Source organism: Caretta caretta, chromosome 6 (assembly GCF_965140235.1).
Source record: "Caretta caretta isolate rCarCar2 chromosome 6, rCarCar1.hap1, whole genome shotgun sequence".
Taxonomy (NCBI): Eukaryota; Metazoa; Chordata; order Testudines; family Cheloniidae; genus Caretta; species Caretta caretta.
This window is the reverse complement of record NC_134211.1, coordinates 55,535,056-55,550,968: the sequence shown is the minus strand read 5'-3', so window position 1 is coordinate 55,550,968 and position 15,913 is coordinate 55,535,056. Positions and strand designations below refer to the sequence as shown.

At 46.0% G+C, this 15,913-nt stretch overlaps 1 protein-coding gene across 1 annotated transcript; it reads right to left on the bottom strand.

The window, feature by feature from the left end:
- Window positions 1-6,681: 6,681 nt before the first annotated feature.
- On the bottom strand, window positions 6,682-8,072 carry C6H11orf96 (chromosome 6 C11orf96 homolog). The gene has a single exon (XM_048855180.2). It carries the CDS (start codon window positions 7,672-7,674, stop codon window positions 7,309-7,311), a length of 366 nt encoding a protein of 121 aa, XP_048711137.1. The 5' UTR covers window positions 7,675-8,072; the 3' UTR covers window positions 6,682-7,308.
- Window positions 8,073-15,913: the final 7,841 nt, after the last annotated feature.

Sequence of the window (15,913 nt, the reverse complement as noted above, 5' to 3'; positions counted from 1 at the left end):
ACTTGGTAACACTCTTGCCTCTAGACAATATGGACTGAGCAGGGAACAGTAATATGCCATTACAGGCTGCTTTGGATCCAATGTTAAACTGGACTGCCTTCTATCTAGTTCAGGTGGCTGCCCAGCTGGGAGTTAAAGAGCCCATAATGATTTTTGAGAAAGCCTTGAGGGCTAAATAATAATCCCACTGTCCCGTGCAACATCCCCTTCTCAGTAAACAGGAGCTGATGGCCTGTGCTTGTGAAAGATAATATTGGGCACAATGATTTCTGTGTTTGCTTTTACAATTTACCCTGATAATACCTTACATTTCTACAGTACAAAAATGTGTTAGGAGTTTGAAATGGTATACGCTACAGGCAGGAATCACATCATCCATCACTTGGATGCAGTCACCTCAGGGGTGAGACTTGGCAAAGTTTAAGTGTCCGCAGCAACACTAAACAATCATTTAGGGCAGGAGATGATTAATACTGTACCCAATGGAAACTGCGAGGGGAATTTAGGGAGGCAGAATGTAATTCCCCGAGGAGGAACTTAGCCAGGACACAAAGGCTCATCCCCTGGATGAAAGGAATGAGGATCATAATTTTACCACAGACCTCTACCAGTAGAGTGCCCTCTAATCCCACGCTGGGGCATTGGTTCAGTACAGATTCAGAAGAAAAACCACCACCTCCGGAATCACTAGGAACACTTTCTGCAGTGTCCTGTGTTCATTTAAGGTCCTCCATCCAGATACAGGTCCTAAACCACTTTGCTTAACGTGTGAACTTCAACAGGATCGCAGCCACAGATTGTCTGGCTGCAACATCTCTTATGCTCTTTTGAAATCATAGAATCATAGAATCATAGAATATCAGGGTTGGAAGGGACCCCAGAAGGTCATCTAGTCCAACCCCCTGCTCAAAGCAGGACCAATTCCCAGTTAAATCATCCCAGCCAGGGCTTTGTCAAGCCTGACCTTAAAAACCTCTAAGGAAGGAGATTCTACCACCTCCCTAGGTAACGCATTCCAGTGTTTCACCACCCTCTTAGTGAAAAAGTTTTTCCTAATATCCAATCTAAACCTCCCCCACTGCAACTTGAGACCATTACTCCTCGTTCTGTCATCTGCTACCATTGAGAACAGTCTAGAGCCATCCTCTTTGGAACCCCCTTTCAGGTAGTTGAAAGCAGCTATCAAATCCCCCCTCATTCTTCTCTTCTGCAGGCTAAACAATCCCAGCTCCCTCAGCCTCTCCTCATAACTCATGTGTTCCAGTCCCCTAATCATTTTTGTTGCCCTTCACTGGACTCTCTCCAATTTATCCACATCCTTCTTGAAGTGTGGGGCCCAAAACTGGACACAGTACTCCAGATGAGGCCTCACCAATGTCGAATAGAGGGGGACGATCACGTCCCTCGATCTGCTCGCTATGCCCCTACTTATACATCCCAAAATGCCATTGGCCTTCTTGGCAACAAGGGCACACTGCTGACTCATATCCAGCTTCTCGTCCACTGTCACCCCTAGGTCCTTTTCCGCAGAACTGCTGCCTAGCCATTCGGTCCCTAGTCTGTAGCTGTGCATTGGGTTCTTCCGTCCTAAGTGCAGGACCCTGCACTTATCCTTATTGAACCTCATCAGATTTCTTTTGGCCCAATCCTCCAATTTGTCTAGGTCTTTCTGTATCCTATCCCTCCCCTCCAGCGTATCTACCACTCCTCCCAGTTTAGTATCATCCGCAAATTTGCTGAGAGTGCAATCCACACCATCCTCCAGATCATTTATGAAGATATTGAACAAAACCGGCCCCAGGACCGACCCTTGGGGTACTCCACTTGATACCGGCTGCCAACTAGATAAATTTTGGGACCCTTGTATATGACAGGAGCTATTAATATATATCACTCTCTACACTATTAACTAAACCAGCAGGTAGTTACATAGTAACTATAGTTCACTATTAACCAAACAATTAAGTATATATTCCTGTTTTTGTTCTGTCCTGTAGCTCTGAAGTTACTATGTAAGTCAAGTAACTATGTATGCAATTATTTTTACATGCAGTCCTTTCACAGGCTTGAGTGGTATGGCAGGATCAGACCAACAGCAGCCAAGCTAGCAGTACCGCTTCTGTTTATCAATGTCTAATGCAACAGAACTACGACAAAGAAACTTCTTGCCACAGACCAAATTCTACAATGAACTGACCTCCCAGAACCCCACTGAAGTCAGTTGGAGTTATGAGAGCCCTGTACCTCTACAGTTTAGGTGTCCTATTTGTACCAATGACCACACAACACAAAACAGTCCTCATAGGGTTATTATAAATTGTCATAAATATAGAGGAAAGAGTCACATAAAATCCCCCCTTGGTAGCTGTACTGAATTGCCTTACCTGTAAGGGGTTAAACAGTTCAAATAACCTAGTTAGCACCTGACCAGAAGGACCAATGAGGAAAGAAGATACTTTCAAATCTGGGGTGAAGGATTAGTTTGTTCCCTCTCCAGATGGAGAGAGAAGCCAAACAGTACAACATCTCCTGAAAATATACCTGGAATAATCCATTTAAAATCACAAAAATTGTAAGTAGGGCAAGGAAATGCATTAGGTTATCTTTTGTTTTAGCTTGTGAATTTTTCCTATGCTACAGAGATAGTTTTATTCCTGTTTTTGTAACTGTGAAGCTGAGCCCAGAGGGGAATCCTCTGTGTTTTAAATCTTTTTATTATCCTGTAAAAGTTACCTTCCATCCAAATTTTGCAGGTGTGATTCTTTTACTTTTTTCTTTATAATAAAGTTCTTCTTTTAAGAACCTGATTGATTTTCAGTGTCCTAAAAACAAGGGGTCTGGTCTGTACTCACATTGCTAAGGCAATTGGTTGGTATATTATTCTCAAGCCTCCCCAGGAAAGGGGGTGAAGGGGCCAGGGGGCATATTTTGCGGGGATAGGAATTCCAAGTGACCCTTCCCTCAATTTTTGTGTAAATCACTTGGTGGTGGTAGCAATACTAAGGACAAGGAAAGGAATTTGTGCCTTGGGGAAGTTTTAACCTAAGCTGGTAGAATATAAGTTTAGGGAGTCTTTCATGTGGGTCCCCACAGCTGTACCCCAGGGTTCAGAGTGCGGGGGGGGGGGAAACCCAGATATAAACCTAGAAACTCTGCATCAGTTTTAAACACTTGGTGACTAGAACAACATCCCACCAGTTCAGAAACTTTGGGTGATGGAGTCAAATAAAGGAACCGTGTATGCAGTTAGCAGGGTGGAAATGTCCTGTTGCCTTTGGGATTGGAATTAAATTGCAACTGGAAAGCCTCAGTGCATTTACCAATTCAAGCTCAACCAAGAACGGTTTGGAAAAATTCAGGAAGGGCTTGTCTATATGGGGGATATTTGCACCAACAGACACACACTGATGTTGTTACACTCTCCAAACACCTAGTGTAGCTGTGCCATACCAGTGTAAGAAGTTTGAGAGTAGGTAAGCCACACTGCTGCAAGGTAAGCCACGCTGTAGCATGTCTACACTACTGCTTTACATCATTGCAGCTACATGGTGCGAATACTGACAAGCTCTAAGAAGACTGGACACAAATCAGGAACAGAACAAACACGGACAGCCTTAAAGATAACAAATAAAGATGGAGGTCTTTTTATCCAGCAAGCACCAGGTGCAGGGTTCACTGTCTCCCCTGCTACAGCAGCTAGTATAATTTACACAAAAAGCAGCATGAGGGGAAAAAATGAAGGTCAGATCTAATAAACCATCCCCCCACTCTGAGCCCCATCCTGCACATACTGTGCTCAATTGGAGTTTGTGCCTTAGCTCCCTCCTTTGTAAAAGGGGAAAGATTATGCCTCTTGGGGAGCAGGGTAGATTAACTGACATTTGCTGAGCACTTTTAAAATGTAAAGTGTTGAGGGGAAATGTACGAGCCGTATCTCAAGCATTGGGGACAAGTTAGGTGGTGACAGAAAGTCGTCACTGAATGATTGTCTGGTGACCTGGGTAAAAATGAGTTTGTTGGGTCTTAGTCCAATTCCTAGGGGACATCACACAAAAACACCATCACAAGAGAAACCTTCCAAATAGAGGACAAGGACAGCCTGGGCCCACAAGGAGTGCATTTCTCTGTCACACTGAGGGTGCCCCTTTGGAACAGGGCTAAAGTAAACTGGCCAGTGGAAGCTTTGCATTGTTGTTTCCTGGGCTGTACCTGTTCTGGGAACAAAGACCCCCAGCCTCCAGGACTGTCACTTTGGCACCTTCCACCAGCATGCTATTCACTCTGGGATGGAGGGGAAGGGGAACGATAACAATGATCATTTGAAGAGATACTTAATTTACCCCATAATTTATCTATAAGATGAGGTGCTTTCTTAACTTGTTTTGCAGCAGATTCTTAAATCCTTTTTGTTCGCTGAACAAACCCTCACCACGTCCTGGATTTGTGTCTTGGAACTGAAAAGTGAACATAGATATGTCCCCTCCAGGAAAGTCAGTGCCTGGTGTTCTGTTCCTATCACCAGTCTGAAACAGTGCAGCCTTCTGCAGCTAGCGTGTGATGGCAGCACAGCTACTCACAAACCCAGAGATGAAAGGAGTTGGGGTAAATGGCCTCTTTTAATCCCAGCAATTCAGAGGAAAAGGGGGGCAGGGGAAAGGATGTAGTGTTATCACTCAGCCTAAGATGCCTCTTGAGAGACTCTGCCTTTTATAGGAGACAGCAGAATCTGGACCTGGATTTGGAAGAAAGACATGGCTGAACAGCCACTGTCCTGAGCCTGAGAAATGGGGAAGGATGCTGCCACTGAGCCATGTACCCCAGAAACACCACAGAGTTCATTTCCCTGCTGTGTATTTTCAATGCTGTTTTTAGAGATGAGGCTAAAGTGCTAGACTGAAGCTTCACTAAACAGATTTATTTCAGGAGCTGGAACAGCGCTGGGAATTTGTCAAAGAAAAACACCCAGGTTTCTGGTAATTGATTATTTCTTTTAATTTAGACTCCAGTGAGACTGTCTGCATGCCTGAACCTGTTCTTGGGGTAGAATTGTGACTCTTCCTTGTGCATGGATGTTGTCTGGTTGTCTGCACAGAAAGCAGTCATTGGAGTTTACTGCCACAGTGAGAAAAGCTCTCCGGCTCTCTCACAAGGTGTGTTGCTAGATATTGTGATGGTGTCAAATGCTTAGTGACAGGGAAGCATAAGTCTGTGCCCCAGAGCCATTCCCTCACCTATTAGATTGTGTATGTGATTTTATACTTGTGCTAGGGTCAATTAGTTCCTACATTTTGAATTAATTTTTAAAAACAGCTGTTCCAGTGCTTACAAAAGCAGAAGGGAGCAGTCCAATAGCAAGCTTCCGTACACATCTTCGCTGATGCCTCTCAACGCTGACCCACGGCACCAACTGCTTTTTCAGTGCTGAGTGCCCAAGACAGCAATTTTGATGCACTTTAATCCTTTCCTGCAGCACCCCTCACAATTTCACTCCTCCAATCCCCTTTACTGTAGCAATGCACCTCACTCCTGACTTGCATCCTGTCCACCTCAATTTCTCTCCTCACACTTATCCAGCCCTGAGCACCACAGATGTCCAAATTCTGGTGTGGTTCAGTGATATGTCTTATGTTCTCTCCACAGCTCCCTAGAAGCAGGGCCAAATCTGATTTCACTTAGGATCAATGCCACATTTGAACTATGGTCCCATATGAAAAAGTCCCTTTGCTGTAGCTCCCCAGGCCTCCTCAAATCAAACCTTCATTGGGCAAACTATAGAGACAGGCTCTGACCTCCAGCTCCCTTAACTGTATTATTAACATTTCGTAATTAGGAAGTTTGAACAGCCTGAGGCTTGTCTACCAGGCTCTAAGAGATGGGAGAGATGCTCATATGGGAGCGAACAATCAGCCTAACAGCACTTCAAGAAAGTGGAAGAAGAAAGCAAATAATTCCCAACACTTGGGTTTGCTTTTCCCTTTGCAGAGCTTGTCTAAATGCTCCCAGCGCAAATACTGTGGTGTCTGCAACTGATGGAAATTCTAAAAAACCTGCATTCTTTCTCTCTCTCAAAATAAAATAAAATAAAATAAAAAAATCCTCAGTCCCACAGATTCATTCCTGGCTGATCTTCACCCCTAGCAAAATCTTTCACTCTCCTACCTTGAGAGAAATCTGTGTATCCAGAGTGCCCTGCAGCTTCTTGATCTACTAAATGGAATCGCATTAAATATATTTATAAAAAAAACTTAGCATGTCTGTAGCACTGACCAATTTACTTGTCAAAAGGAGAAAAAGGTCTGAACATAGAATAGTCATTCAATAATTATATAATAATTATTCTAAGAATACTTATTAGACCTTCCCAGTTTTGCTAACTTAAAAAAAATGGGCCAGTAAAAGTTTCCTCACCAATCATCTAATTTCTTGTTTTATTACTTGCTTTATGTTAAGGTTTTTTGGTTTTTTTAAGAAGTCATCTAGCTAAATTCTTATACAGTATATTCTTTAAGATATGTAGTGAAAGACCCTTTTGACAATGTTTGACAATGTCCTTCCCGCCTCCAAAAAGGCTATTATTGTTTTAGGGTTAGCTCAACATTTTAAAGCCCATATATCCACTAAAGGGTGAGAAGGCAGAAATAGGAATAGTTATCCCCAATAAATATTCGCCAAAATGCACTATGCAAATATATTGAGTTTTATTTCTCTTTTATGGAAATAATAACAGACATTCAGGTAGAAAGATATTAAATTAATGCAGTCAACAATTTAAATTCAAAAATAAATATAAAGTCCAGCAGCTCACTGCATCCAAAACAGCTCAGATTTCTTCTAACAAATAGAAAAGTTTTTTTTGTTTAAATCAGAAGTTTCATACAACTTAATAGAAACAAACATAAAAGTGCTTTCTTAGAAAACATCCTGACCTTACTTGCAAATTGCTCTTGAATCTATCCCACTCCAACTGGTTCTTTATCAGGAGGATAATTTAAAAGGAAATTCACCCTCCTCCCTCTTAAATAAAGCCTTCATCATGGTCCCTTCAAAGTCCCCCCTTGCCATGCTGACTGACAGTTAGGATCTAATCTATAATAGAAAAGAGAGTGTCCAATGGCCATTATTTGGAAAGCAATTCTTGGTAGCAAGGATCTCCACACATAGTCTCCCTTGAAAAATATAACTCTATAAAGTTCTTGCCCTTATGTCTGGCGGCTGCAGGCTTCACTATGAAGCACAGTCCCTTCTCTCTGTGTCCATTGCGCTTGCGAAGCTGCTGTGACGGGTGATCACTGAACCCCAATGGTCCCTTCACAGGGCAGAGTCAGAGTCACTAGAGTCCAAACTGTTCCGCAGCTTGCAGCTGCTGAGCTTCTCCCGCTGCAGGCTCAGGTTCTGGGTGCTCCTCCTCAGGCACTCCAGGGACTGCAGGAAGGATTTCTTGGCTTTCTCCTCCTCCATGGGGGAGACCCCTTCCTCCTCCACCTCCTGGATCTCATCGAAAGTCACCGGCTGGGTCTTGAAGCGGGACTGTCGCGGTCTCCTCAGCTTGCCCTTGGGGATCTTGGCGGGGCGGATGGGCTGAGGGTATTCCTCGGCGATGCACACGAAATGAGGCATGACCGCTTGGTAGCTGGAGCAGATGCCCATGAGCTCGGCTTGCTTGGCTGCCATCATGTTAGCCCCTCTGCTGCGGCTCTGCAAAACGTGCGCTCGGCAGAGGCAAGAGGAGCAGGCGGCCGTTGGCGAGTGCGCGGTCCCAGGCACCACGGGGATGGGCGCGGGCTCCGAACCGAGACAGAGCCCGGGAGCAGAGCGGGGGCGCGCCGGGCTGCGCTCAATCCTTCCCCTCAGCCCAAGGCAGGCCGGGCTCGCCGACAGACAGACAGACAGACAGCTCCCTCCCCAGGCTGGCGGCGGAGTCTCGCTCGGGCGGGCTGCGCTCGCTGCCCCGGCTGGGAGCGGGTCCCCCTGCAGAGCGCGGCCAAGGCGGGCGCTGCGGCCAGAGGCTCGCTCCGGTGCTCCGCGAAAAGCTGCTGCTGCTGCCTGTGTCGTCCCCGGCGCTATATAGCCCCCTGCAGCCCACACAGGAGCATGCTCAGATGACACCAACTACCATTTAAAGCCTGCCCGGCCGCTTCCCTTCCGCCTGACGTCTGCGAGTCATTTGTGCTAAAATAACGCCGCCCCCGCGATGCGGAGAGACTGTGCTGGGGAGGCCCCGGGGCTTTCCCGCGCCAGCCGAGGAGCCGCGCGCGGCGCTCGCGGGCTGCAGCCCCTGGCCCGGGGCAGGCTGAGGGGAAAGGCTCCCAGCCTGCGCTTCTCCGAGGGTAACCCACCCACGGGGTGGGGCGGGGCGGCGCGGGTTGACAGCGGGTGGGGTGCCAGGCGCTCCCCGCCACGGGCGGATTCCAGCGCTCACTGGAGGAAGTTTCCCTCTCTCCCCCGTCCTGCTGCTGCTGCCCCTTGGAAACCGCCACGGGCACTTTAGAAACATCATCCCTAGCTGAGCGGGACAGGGGGGAGCAGATCCCCAGCGGGGCTAAATCAGCAGGCTCCGCTACAGTGTGCCCCACTCACACCAGCTGGGGATTTGCCACCACCCTTCCCTGACTGCTGAACACCCACTAACTTCTCAGCCAGGGGACACTCCTGGCCTCCCCACAGTTTTGGGGCCGAGGCAGTGGTTGTGATCATCTTACTGTCTATCTAATGACCCCCCTTATCCAGTTCTGCACCTTAGGGACGTCTGCCAGGCTTCCTTCCACCTGGAGAAAGCCCCCAAACACCTCCCTTGCTGTTTCCCCCTTCCTGCCATATCCTGTAAGTTACCTAGTGCAGGAGTTTTCAACCTTTTTTCCCCCTAAGGCCCCCCAGACAAGTTATAAAAATTCCAGGGTTCACCTGTGCCACAGCAACTGTTTTCTGAATATAAAAGCCATGGCTGGCATTAGGGGTATCAAGCATGGCCACAGGGGCCCCGTGAAGCTAAGTTGCTCAGGCTTTGGCTTTAGCCCCAGGTGGCAGGGCTCACGGCCCCAGGCTTCAGCTCCTCACAATGCGTCTTTGAGTCTAACACGGGCCCTGCTTGGTGACCCCCCTGAAACCATCTTGCAGCCCCCTCAGGGGGCCCTGGACCCTTGGTTGAGAACCGCTGACCTAGTATGCAAGCACTGCCTGAGTTGGTACCTGCATCCAGATCAGGTTTCACAGTGGGAGTGGGGTACACAGACTTCACATACCTCCTTTTCCTATTACTGTCCACTTCAGACCTGGGGGCTGAGGCTGCTCAGCTGCTCCTGGCATCTCTTTCCTTTCTCCTTCTATGTTGCAGACAATCTCCAGCTTAGGGCTCAGGCAGCAGAGGTTCTAACAGGCCTCTCTTCACATACATTCTGCCGATAACTCTCTCCCTCTGAAGCACACAGCTTGAAGAGTTTGTGTTAGTCCCTCACAGCAAACATGACCTCCATCCTTCTGTGAATTCTGTCTTGCTGACTCCTGTATGAAGAGAGTAGAGGGCTTCTGGGAAGGAAAGAGACAGCATTAGCTTGGCAGCGGTACCCTTAAGCCTTTCTTTGGATGTTGATATTACCTGTCCTGAAATGCCTGGTAATTGAGGCTTGACTAGCATGTGGGGAGTGGGCTTGGTATACAGGCTCGGGGATGCTTTTAGTGCTGGAAGAACAACTATGCTGATAGTCACATGTTTGACTTTCACTTCACAGGTTTTGGGTGGGGGGGAGGGAAGGGATTATACAGCTGTTTCTCTGGCTGAAAAAATATTGAAATCAGGAACAGGATTGTAATACCCCTTAGTTAGTGGCAAGGATTCCTGCTGTCTGGATAAGAAGCAACTTGCTCCTTTGCCCACCCCTCTCCCCCCATCACCACCACATATTCAGAGGGGACTGAGCTCAGATCAGATATGGGATGTAATACCCTAATCTCTCAATCCTCCAGAGTGACTCGGCTGAGAATGTCAAGTTAAGCACTCCAGGGTTAGGGAATAAAAGTCTTCTCAGCAACAAAACAAATGAACTATGTAGGAGAGACAGCACGGTCTCAGAATTAAATCAGGAGGTGGGGAGTCAGGACTCAGATCCATTTCCCAGCTCTGCCACTTTTGACTCACTGTGTGATGGAAGACAAGTCACCAAGCCTCTCTGTGCATCTGTTTCCCCGTTTGTAAAAGGGGAGTTATGAGATTTCATTAATGCTCATAAAGTGCTGTGCTCAGACGGAAGGACAAAAATACAAGGACAAAAATATTAGTCTATTATTTTAAATGTCTGGTGTGACACTGCACCCCACATTCTTCACAATTATATTATTATGATATGATTATGACATAATTATAATGTATTTTATGCCAGATAAATCATGTGAGGTGTCACTGGAAAAGTTATGATTTGCTGAATATGAGTACCTATTTGTATCCATATATCATTTTTGTATCTGTATTTCAAATGTAGTTACACCTAGGTAATGCCCACTAGACAAGATGCTTTCAGTCTAGATAGTTGGTGGGGAAGGGCCTATTCAGGGCAATGGTCCATTAGGAAAAAACAATAGGCCTTAGGAGAAGCTTATCTCCCACCTGGGGAGCCTTCCTGAAAATGCTATAGATAGCCACCAAGTAATGGCTGCTATGACTCTACAAAGACATGTGATGAGACCACATGTCTCTAGACTCCATCTTGGGCTGTCAGTATTTTTCCACAGACCAGGCTGGGAACCAAGCTTTGGGAAAAAGGGTTACCGCCATATGCAAAAGCTATATTAGGCAGGGAGTGACATCATCTGGTGTACTTCGCTCCCCACACAAGAAGACTCCTGGAAACATGTGGGGAACTGGGGGAAGTGCTGGACCGAGGCTAAAGGGATTTCTAGCCTGTCAATGAAACACCTGGGGATTCCAAGCTGTAAAGCAAGTGCAGCTTGCCCCTTAAGAATCTGCAGCCTGCTTGTATCATCTCTTAGGGTGAGAATCTGCTATTCATATCCAATCTATTTAGTATATTAAGCGTAGTTTGTGTTTTTTGTTTATTTGCTAGGTAATCTGCTTTGATCTCTTTGCTATCACTTATAATCACTTACATCTATCTTTTGTAGTTAATAAACTTGTATTTGCTTTATCTAAACCAGTGAGTTGGAGTGAAGTGTTTATGATAGTGAAGTGTGTGGGAATTATAACTTGGGAGCAAAGGCTGTTGCATATTCCTCTCCACATTGAGGGAGGGGGCAAATTTTATGAGCTTATGCTGTACAGTTCCCTGTGCAGCGCAGTATGATATAATTTTGGGTTTATACTCCAGAGGGAGTGTGTGGCTGAGGAGCTGGGAGTTGCCTTAGCTGTAGCCTTCCTATGCAGGGGCTGGTCAGAGAGCCTGCATGTAACTGCAGCTGGATATGTCCCTACCTGTATGTATGCTGGTGAAAGTGCAGGCTGGAGGACTTTGCAGCTTGTCACAGCAGTACAGTGTGAGAGGGAGCCCAGACTGGTGGGTCGGGGGCTCAGTATTACCCCAGTTCCAGATGCACCCTGGGGGGAACCCATCACATCTAGTACTACAATTATTAAAATAAAACAGGAGCTTGTGAATTAGTTAAGGTCGGAGCCCTGGTTTAAAGATGTACATGCTAAGGATTATCAGAAGTGGAAAAAACCTAAGGGTTAAAGAAAGAGGAAAGGCGTTAGAATGCAGGGGGGGAAGAGCTAGTATGTCAGTTTGTCCCTCTCTAGGATTGATGCAGGATTGTTCCCTACAGTCTGTTCTCAGTTAGCTTTTGTCCAGTGCAGGTCCCATGCTAGGAAAGTTTTCAAAATCCAGTTAGATAGGAAGGGGGAAGGAGGGAGACTGTGTCTTATCAAGAATATTAGGTATTTCAAACTGTGACTAGAAAGGGGAAGAAAACGCATTCTTCGGGGCCTTTTAGCAGAGGGTTTGCCCAGCGGGAGGAGCCTCATGTGTTTGTGGCAGAGACAGGCAAGTGCTTCTTGAGAAGCAGAGTGGCATGTGCACAACACGGGTGTCCTGCTCCCACTGCAGCTGCTCAGCACACGGAAAGGCACCTGCTTTTGTGAGGCCACAATCACGTGGGCCTCTTGTTTCCTTTTCATGAGGGTTCAGCCCTTCCCACACCAAACTCCCTAATCAATGGCAAGGACACACACAGATGGGGCTAATGGCCACTTCAGAATTGCTTGGAAAATACAGTTTTAATTAGGGCCATTTCACAAAGCTGGCTAAAACAAACCAAGAGCCCTCTCCTGTGGTTTGGGAGAGAGGCAACTGTGGCCACCCCCTTATTAGCATGTTTCTAGAAGGATGGGTGTTTCGCCGGCTGCCAATTTAAAAGAAAAAGAACCATTAAGAACCCTAGCTTTATAATGTGCCTTGCTGCAATCTTCCAGCTCCTTGGCTCTAAAAAGCAGCATTCAGGCCAGGTTCAACATGAAGCCCTTTTATTGGGAGACAAAATTAGCTTAATAAAGGAACAATTCTCTATTTGGTCAAATTGAGTCACTCCAGTTTGGGAAAGAGGTTGTTTGCATTGTTGATTTTAAATGGCTACATTTCACCTCTAAAATACTCTCTGCACAGTAACGTCTCTCTCTCTCTGAAAGATCCCACTTACAGCACAGTCATCATCCCTGACAACTTGGCTTAGTCAGGACCGAATCACACATTGTGCTACAATCATTCTAGAGGTCAAGAATGCAGCATGGTTTGAAGAATACATTAGTTTGGGCCTGTCTAACCTGCAAGAGCAAACTGTGTTTTAGCCCTTCAGTGACCAGATCCCTCCAACAAAGCCATGTTCCAATTGGAAGGGAGAGTATTTCCCCTTTTAATATGTAAGCAGTGTCAGGATGAGCTCCACCCTGATATCTTGTGGTGAGGTGTGGCAAGTTGTGGAAAAGAACTTCAGGGGCTGATCTCATTTGCATAGGCACACCCACCCCGCCTAGAATGAGGCCATAGCTGCCCAAATGGTCACTTTGGCTGCTGTGGGATCCCCAGTGTCTCTGTTATTGGGGCAGGAAGAATAAATTGTTATTACCCTGATTATGGGAACTGTGCTTGGAACTGTACTTGGCCTTTTGTTATGATGGAGGGACTCACCATCAACTAAGTAGCACTTGCTAGGCAAGGGTCATGGGTTTTAAAACTCTGTGAATAGAGAGAGAGGCTGGGGGCAAGTATTAATACTTGGTGGCATGGGCCCCTTGGTGAGGGGCTTACATGCTAATTGCACCACCTCCTCCTCCTCCTCCCTCTCCCTCCACTGTGGAATATCAGAGTTAATTTTGATTCCATTAGGAATCTAGTTACAGGCTGCTGAGCTCACTTTGGGCTAATGGTGCACCAGCTCTGAGGCTCCCCTACTACAAGCTGAATTCACCAAAGAGCTGAAATCACTGAGCATTGTGTTAAGTAGTGGGGGAGCCTGAAGCTATATTGTGGAGCCATTTGTGGGACTGCTGGAGTGCCTTGTGGACAGGCTGGTAGAGCAGTTCGTAGGACGGCGGGAGCTGCTGGTGGGACGCGGAGCAGTTTGTGGACCGGCTGGTGGAGCGGAGCGAAGGCCTATGGAGATGTGGGGCGGTCAGCTTCAGATCATGTAAGGTGCTTCTTACCCCTGTCCCATTTCTACCCAGGTTGGGAGGTAAAGCTCCGCAGATAAACTTTTGAATTCTGGGGCTGCCCTGACCAGGGACAGAGACTTTTGGGTCGTTGGACTTTTGGGACTTTGGGTGATTTGGGGTTGCTGGACTCAAGAACCAAAGGGAAAAAAGCATGCCCCAATTTGCTTGGGGTGGGTTTTTTTGCTCATGGGTTGAGTTATGAATCCTGTTGGTGGTGTTTCCCCAACATAATGCCACATTGTTTCTCTCTGTTATTAAAAGGCTTTTTGCTACACTCAGACTATGTGCTTGCGAGAGGGGAAGTATTGCCTCTTGGAGGCGCCCAGCAGGGGTGGTATATATTTGTCCCAGATCACTGGGTGGGGGCTCGAGCCGGTTTGCATTGTGTTATTGGAATGGATCCCCTAGATATTGAACCCAGCCCTTGTTGCTGCCAACTCTGACGGGCAGAAGGGTTACAAATATACCCCAAGGTATCTTTGACCTGCCTTAGCAACATGTGCACAATGGGCACCAGAGGCTCTGCAAAAAGTGCAATTGATTTTAAATCTGCAATTAAACATTCTCCCAGGACACAAATAGACCACACAACTTCATAAACAAAGTTCAGCATTAGAGCAAACTGGCTTCACTTCATCTGGAATGAGCATTTCATCCCTCAATTCTGATCATAAAAGGCTCTGGATAATTTCACTGCAGAGTTGGAGCAACATCACCATGGTAATAACTAGAAGGCGTTAAGATTTTATTTGAGACAATTCAGTGAAAATATCCAGTGACATAATTGCCTAAATTAGGCTGGGAATGCGCTAATGTAAAAAACTATATTTGTTCCAATGGTTTAAGTCCTGGCTTTAATCTAGGTTGCTCCTGGTATTTGAAATGTGACCCCTGCCGTATAGATGACAGATATTCCCTGCTATACATGTCATAGGAGCAGATTTCTTCCCTACATAGTGCAGGAGCTGAAGTCACTTGTATACTAGGGCATTGCTTAGGAGGGGGGGTTTTCACCTCTATCTATAGCTGGTAATATTTCAACTTCTCTTGGGCCTTTGGATCATTTGTCCAGTCCAACACCTGTCTTTATGGAAGAAGAAACTGCTGGCATTGTTAAAACAATATCACAGGAATTCCATGTCACCAACTGTGTAAACAAGTTACCTTTTCAGCCCTGTAATAATGGGAAATACCATCATGACCCTTTATAAATTCTTCATTCCCATCAGGGTGAATTGCACAGAACAGGAAGTTCGGGGAGTGGGGACATAGGGAAGACACTCTTCCTTTCCTGCAAGAAAGGAGGAATTTTAAAGGGAAAAGACTGCAAACAGATTACTTTCCATTAGGCAAATCTTGTCTTCCATTAGGCAAACCACCATACTGCAGCTCATGCCAGCAAAGAAATCAATGCTGCAATAGCATGATTAGGGTGGGTAGGGACTGTGATCTCTTGAGTCATCTAGTTCATCTCCCTGCACTGTGGCAAGATTGATTTAACTCATCCCTGATGGGCATGTTCCAAATCTACCCTCAAATATCTCTGTGGAAGGGGAATCTGCATTTTGCTCTACTGCCAAATGTTTCTTCGAGTCAGGCAGTGTTTTTTTTTTTTAATATGTAACCTACATTTTCTCTGCAGCATCTTAGATTACTTTTTATTCCGTGTTGGAGACTAATGAGAATGAGATACAAACCCTTAGCTTCTCGATTACACTTTACAAAGAAGAACTACTGGATCTTCACAGTCCTGGCTTATAAAGTAAATAAGTCCTGTATGACCATACCTATTTCATAGAATGCTAAACTGAAGCAGAGAGGTTAAATGACTTGCCAAGGCTATCGAGGGAGTAAGTATCTAAACTTCGATCAGAATGATCAAATTCCTGAACCTCCAGTCCTGTGCTCAGTAGTGTTTAGTCAGCAATATTCACCTGATCACCAGCATTAGCCACAAATACAAGTATGGCAGCATGTTTTTCATTTCAGCCAGGTGGCTTTTAAGTAGGACCACAACATATTGTTAAGGTCAGAGTTAGTTTTGAAAGCCATCAAAACCTGTGCATATCTATTAGGGATTCTGCTTCCTGTGTTTATTGACCACATGTGTTGGCGGCTGGGAGGCTTTGGTCTGTTTTGACCTTTTCTTGTCTTCAGTATAACTCCTGTTATGAAACAGCCACATTTAGAAAAATAATAAAGAATTCAATTGCTGGAACCTAACAGACACTGTCCTACAAACATCAAAAGAGAAGAACAATC

Coding starts and splice junctions, on each gene's coding strand:
- C6H11orf96 (XM_048855180.2), bottom strand. CDS start 7,674: ATGATGGCAGCCAAGCAAGCCGAGCTCATGGGCATCTGCTCCAGCTAC.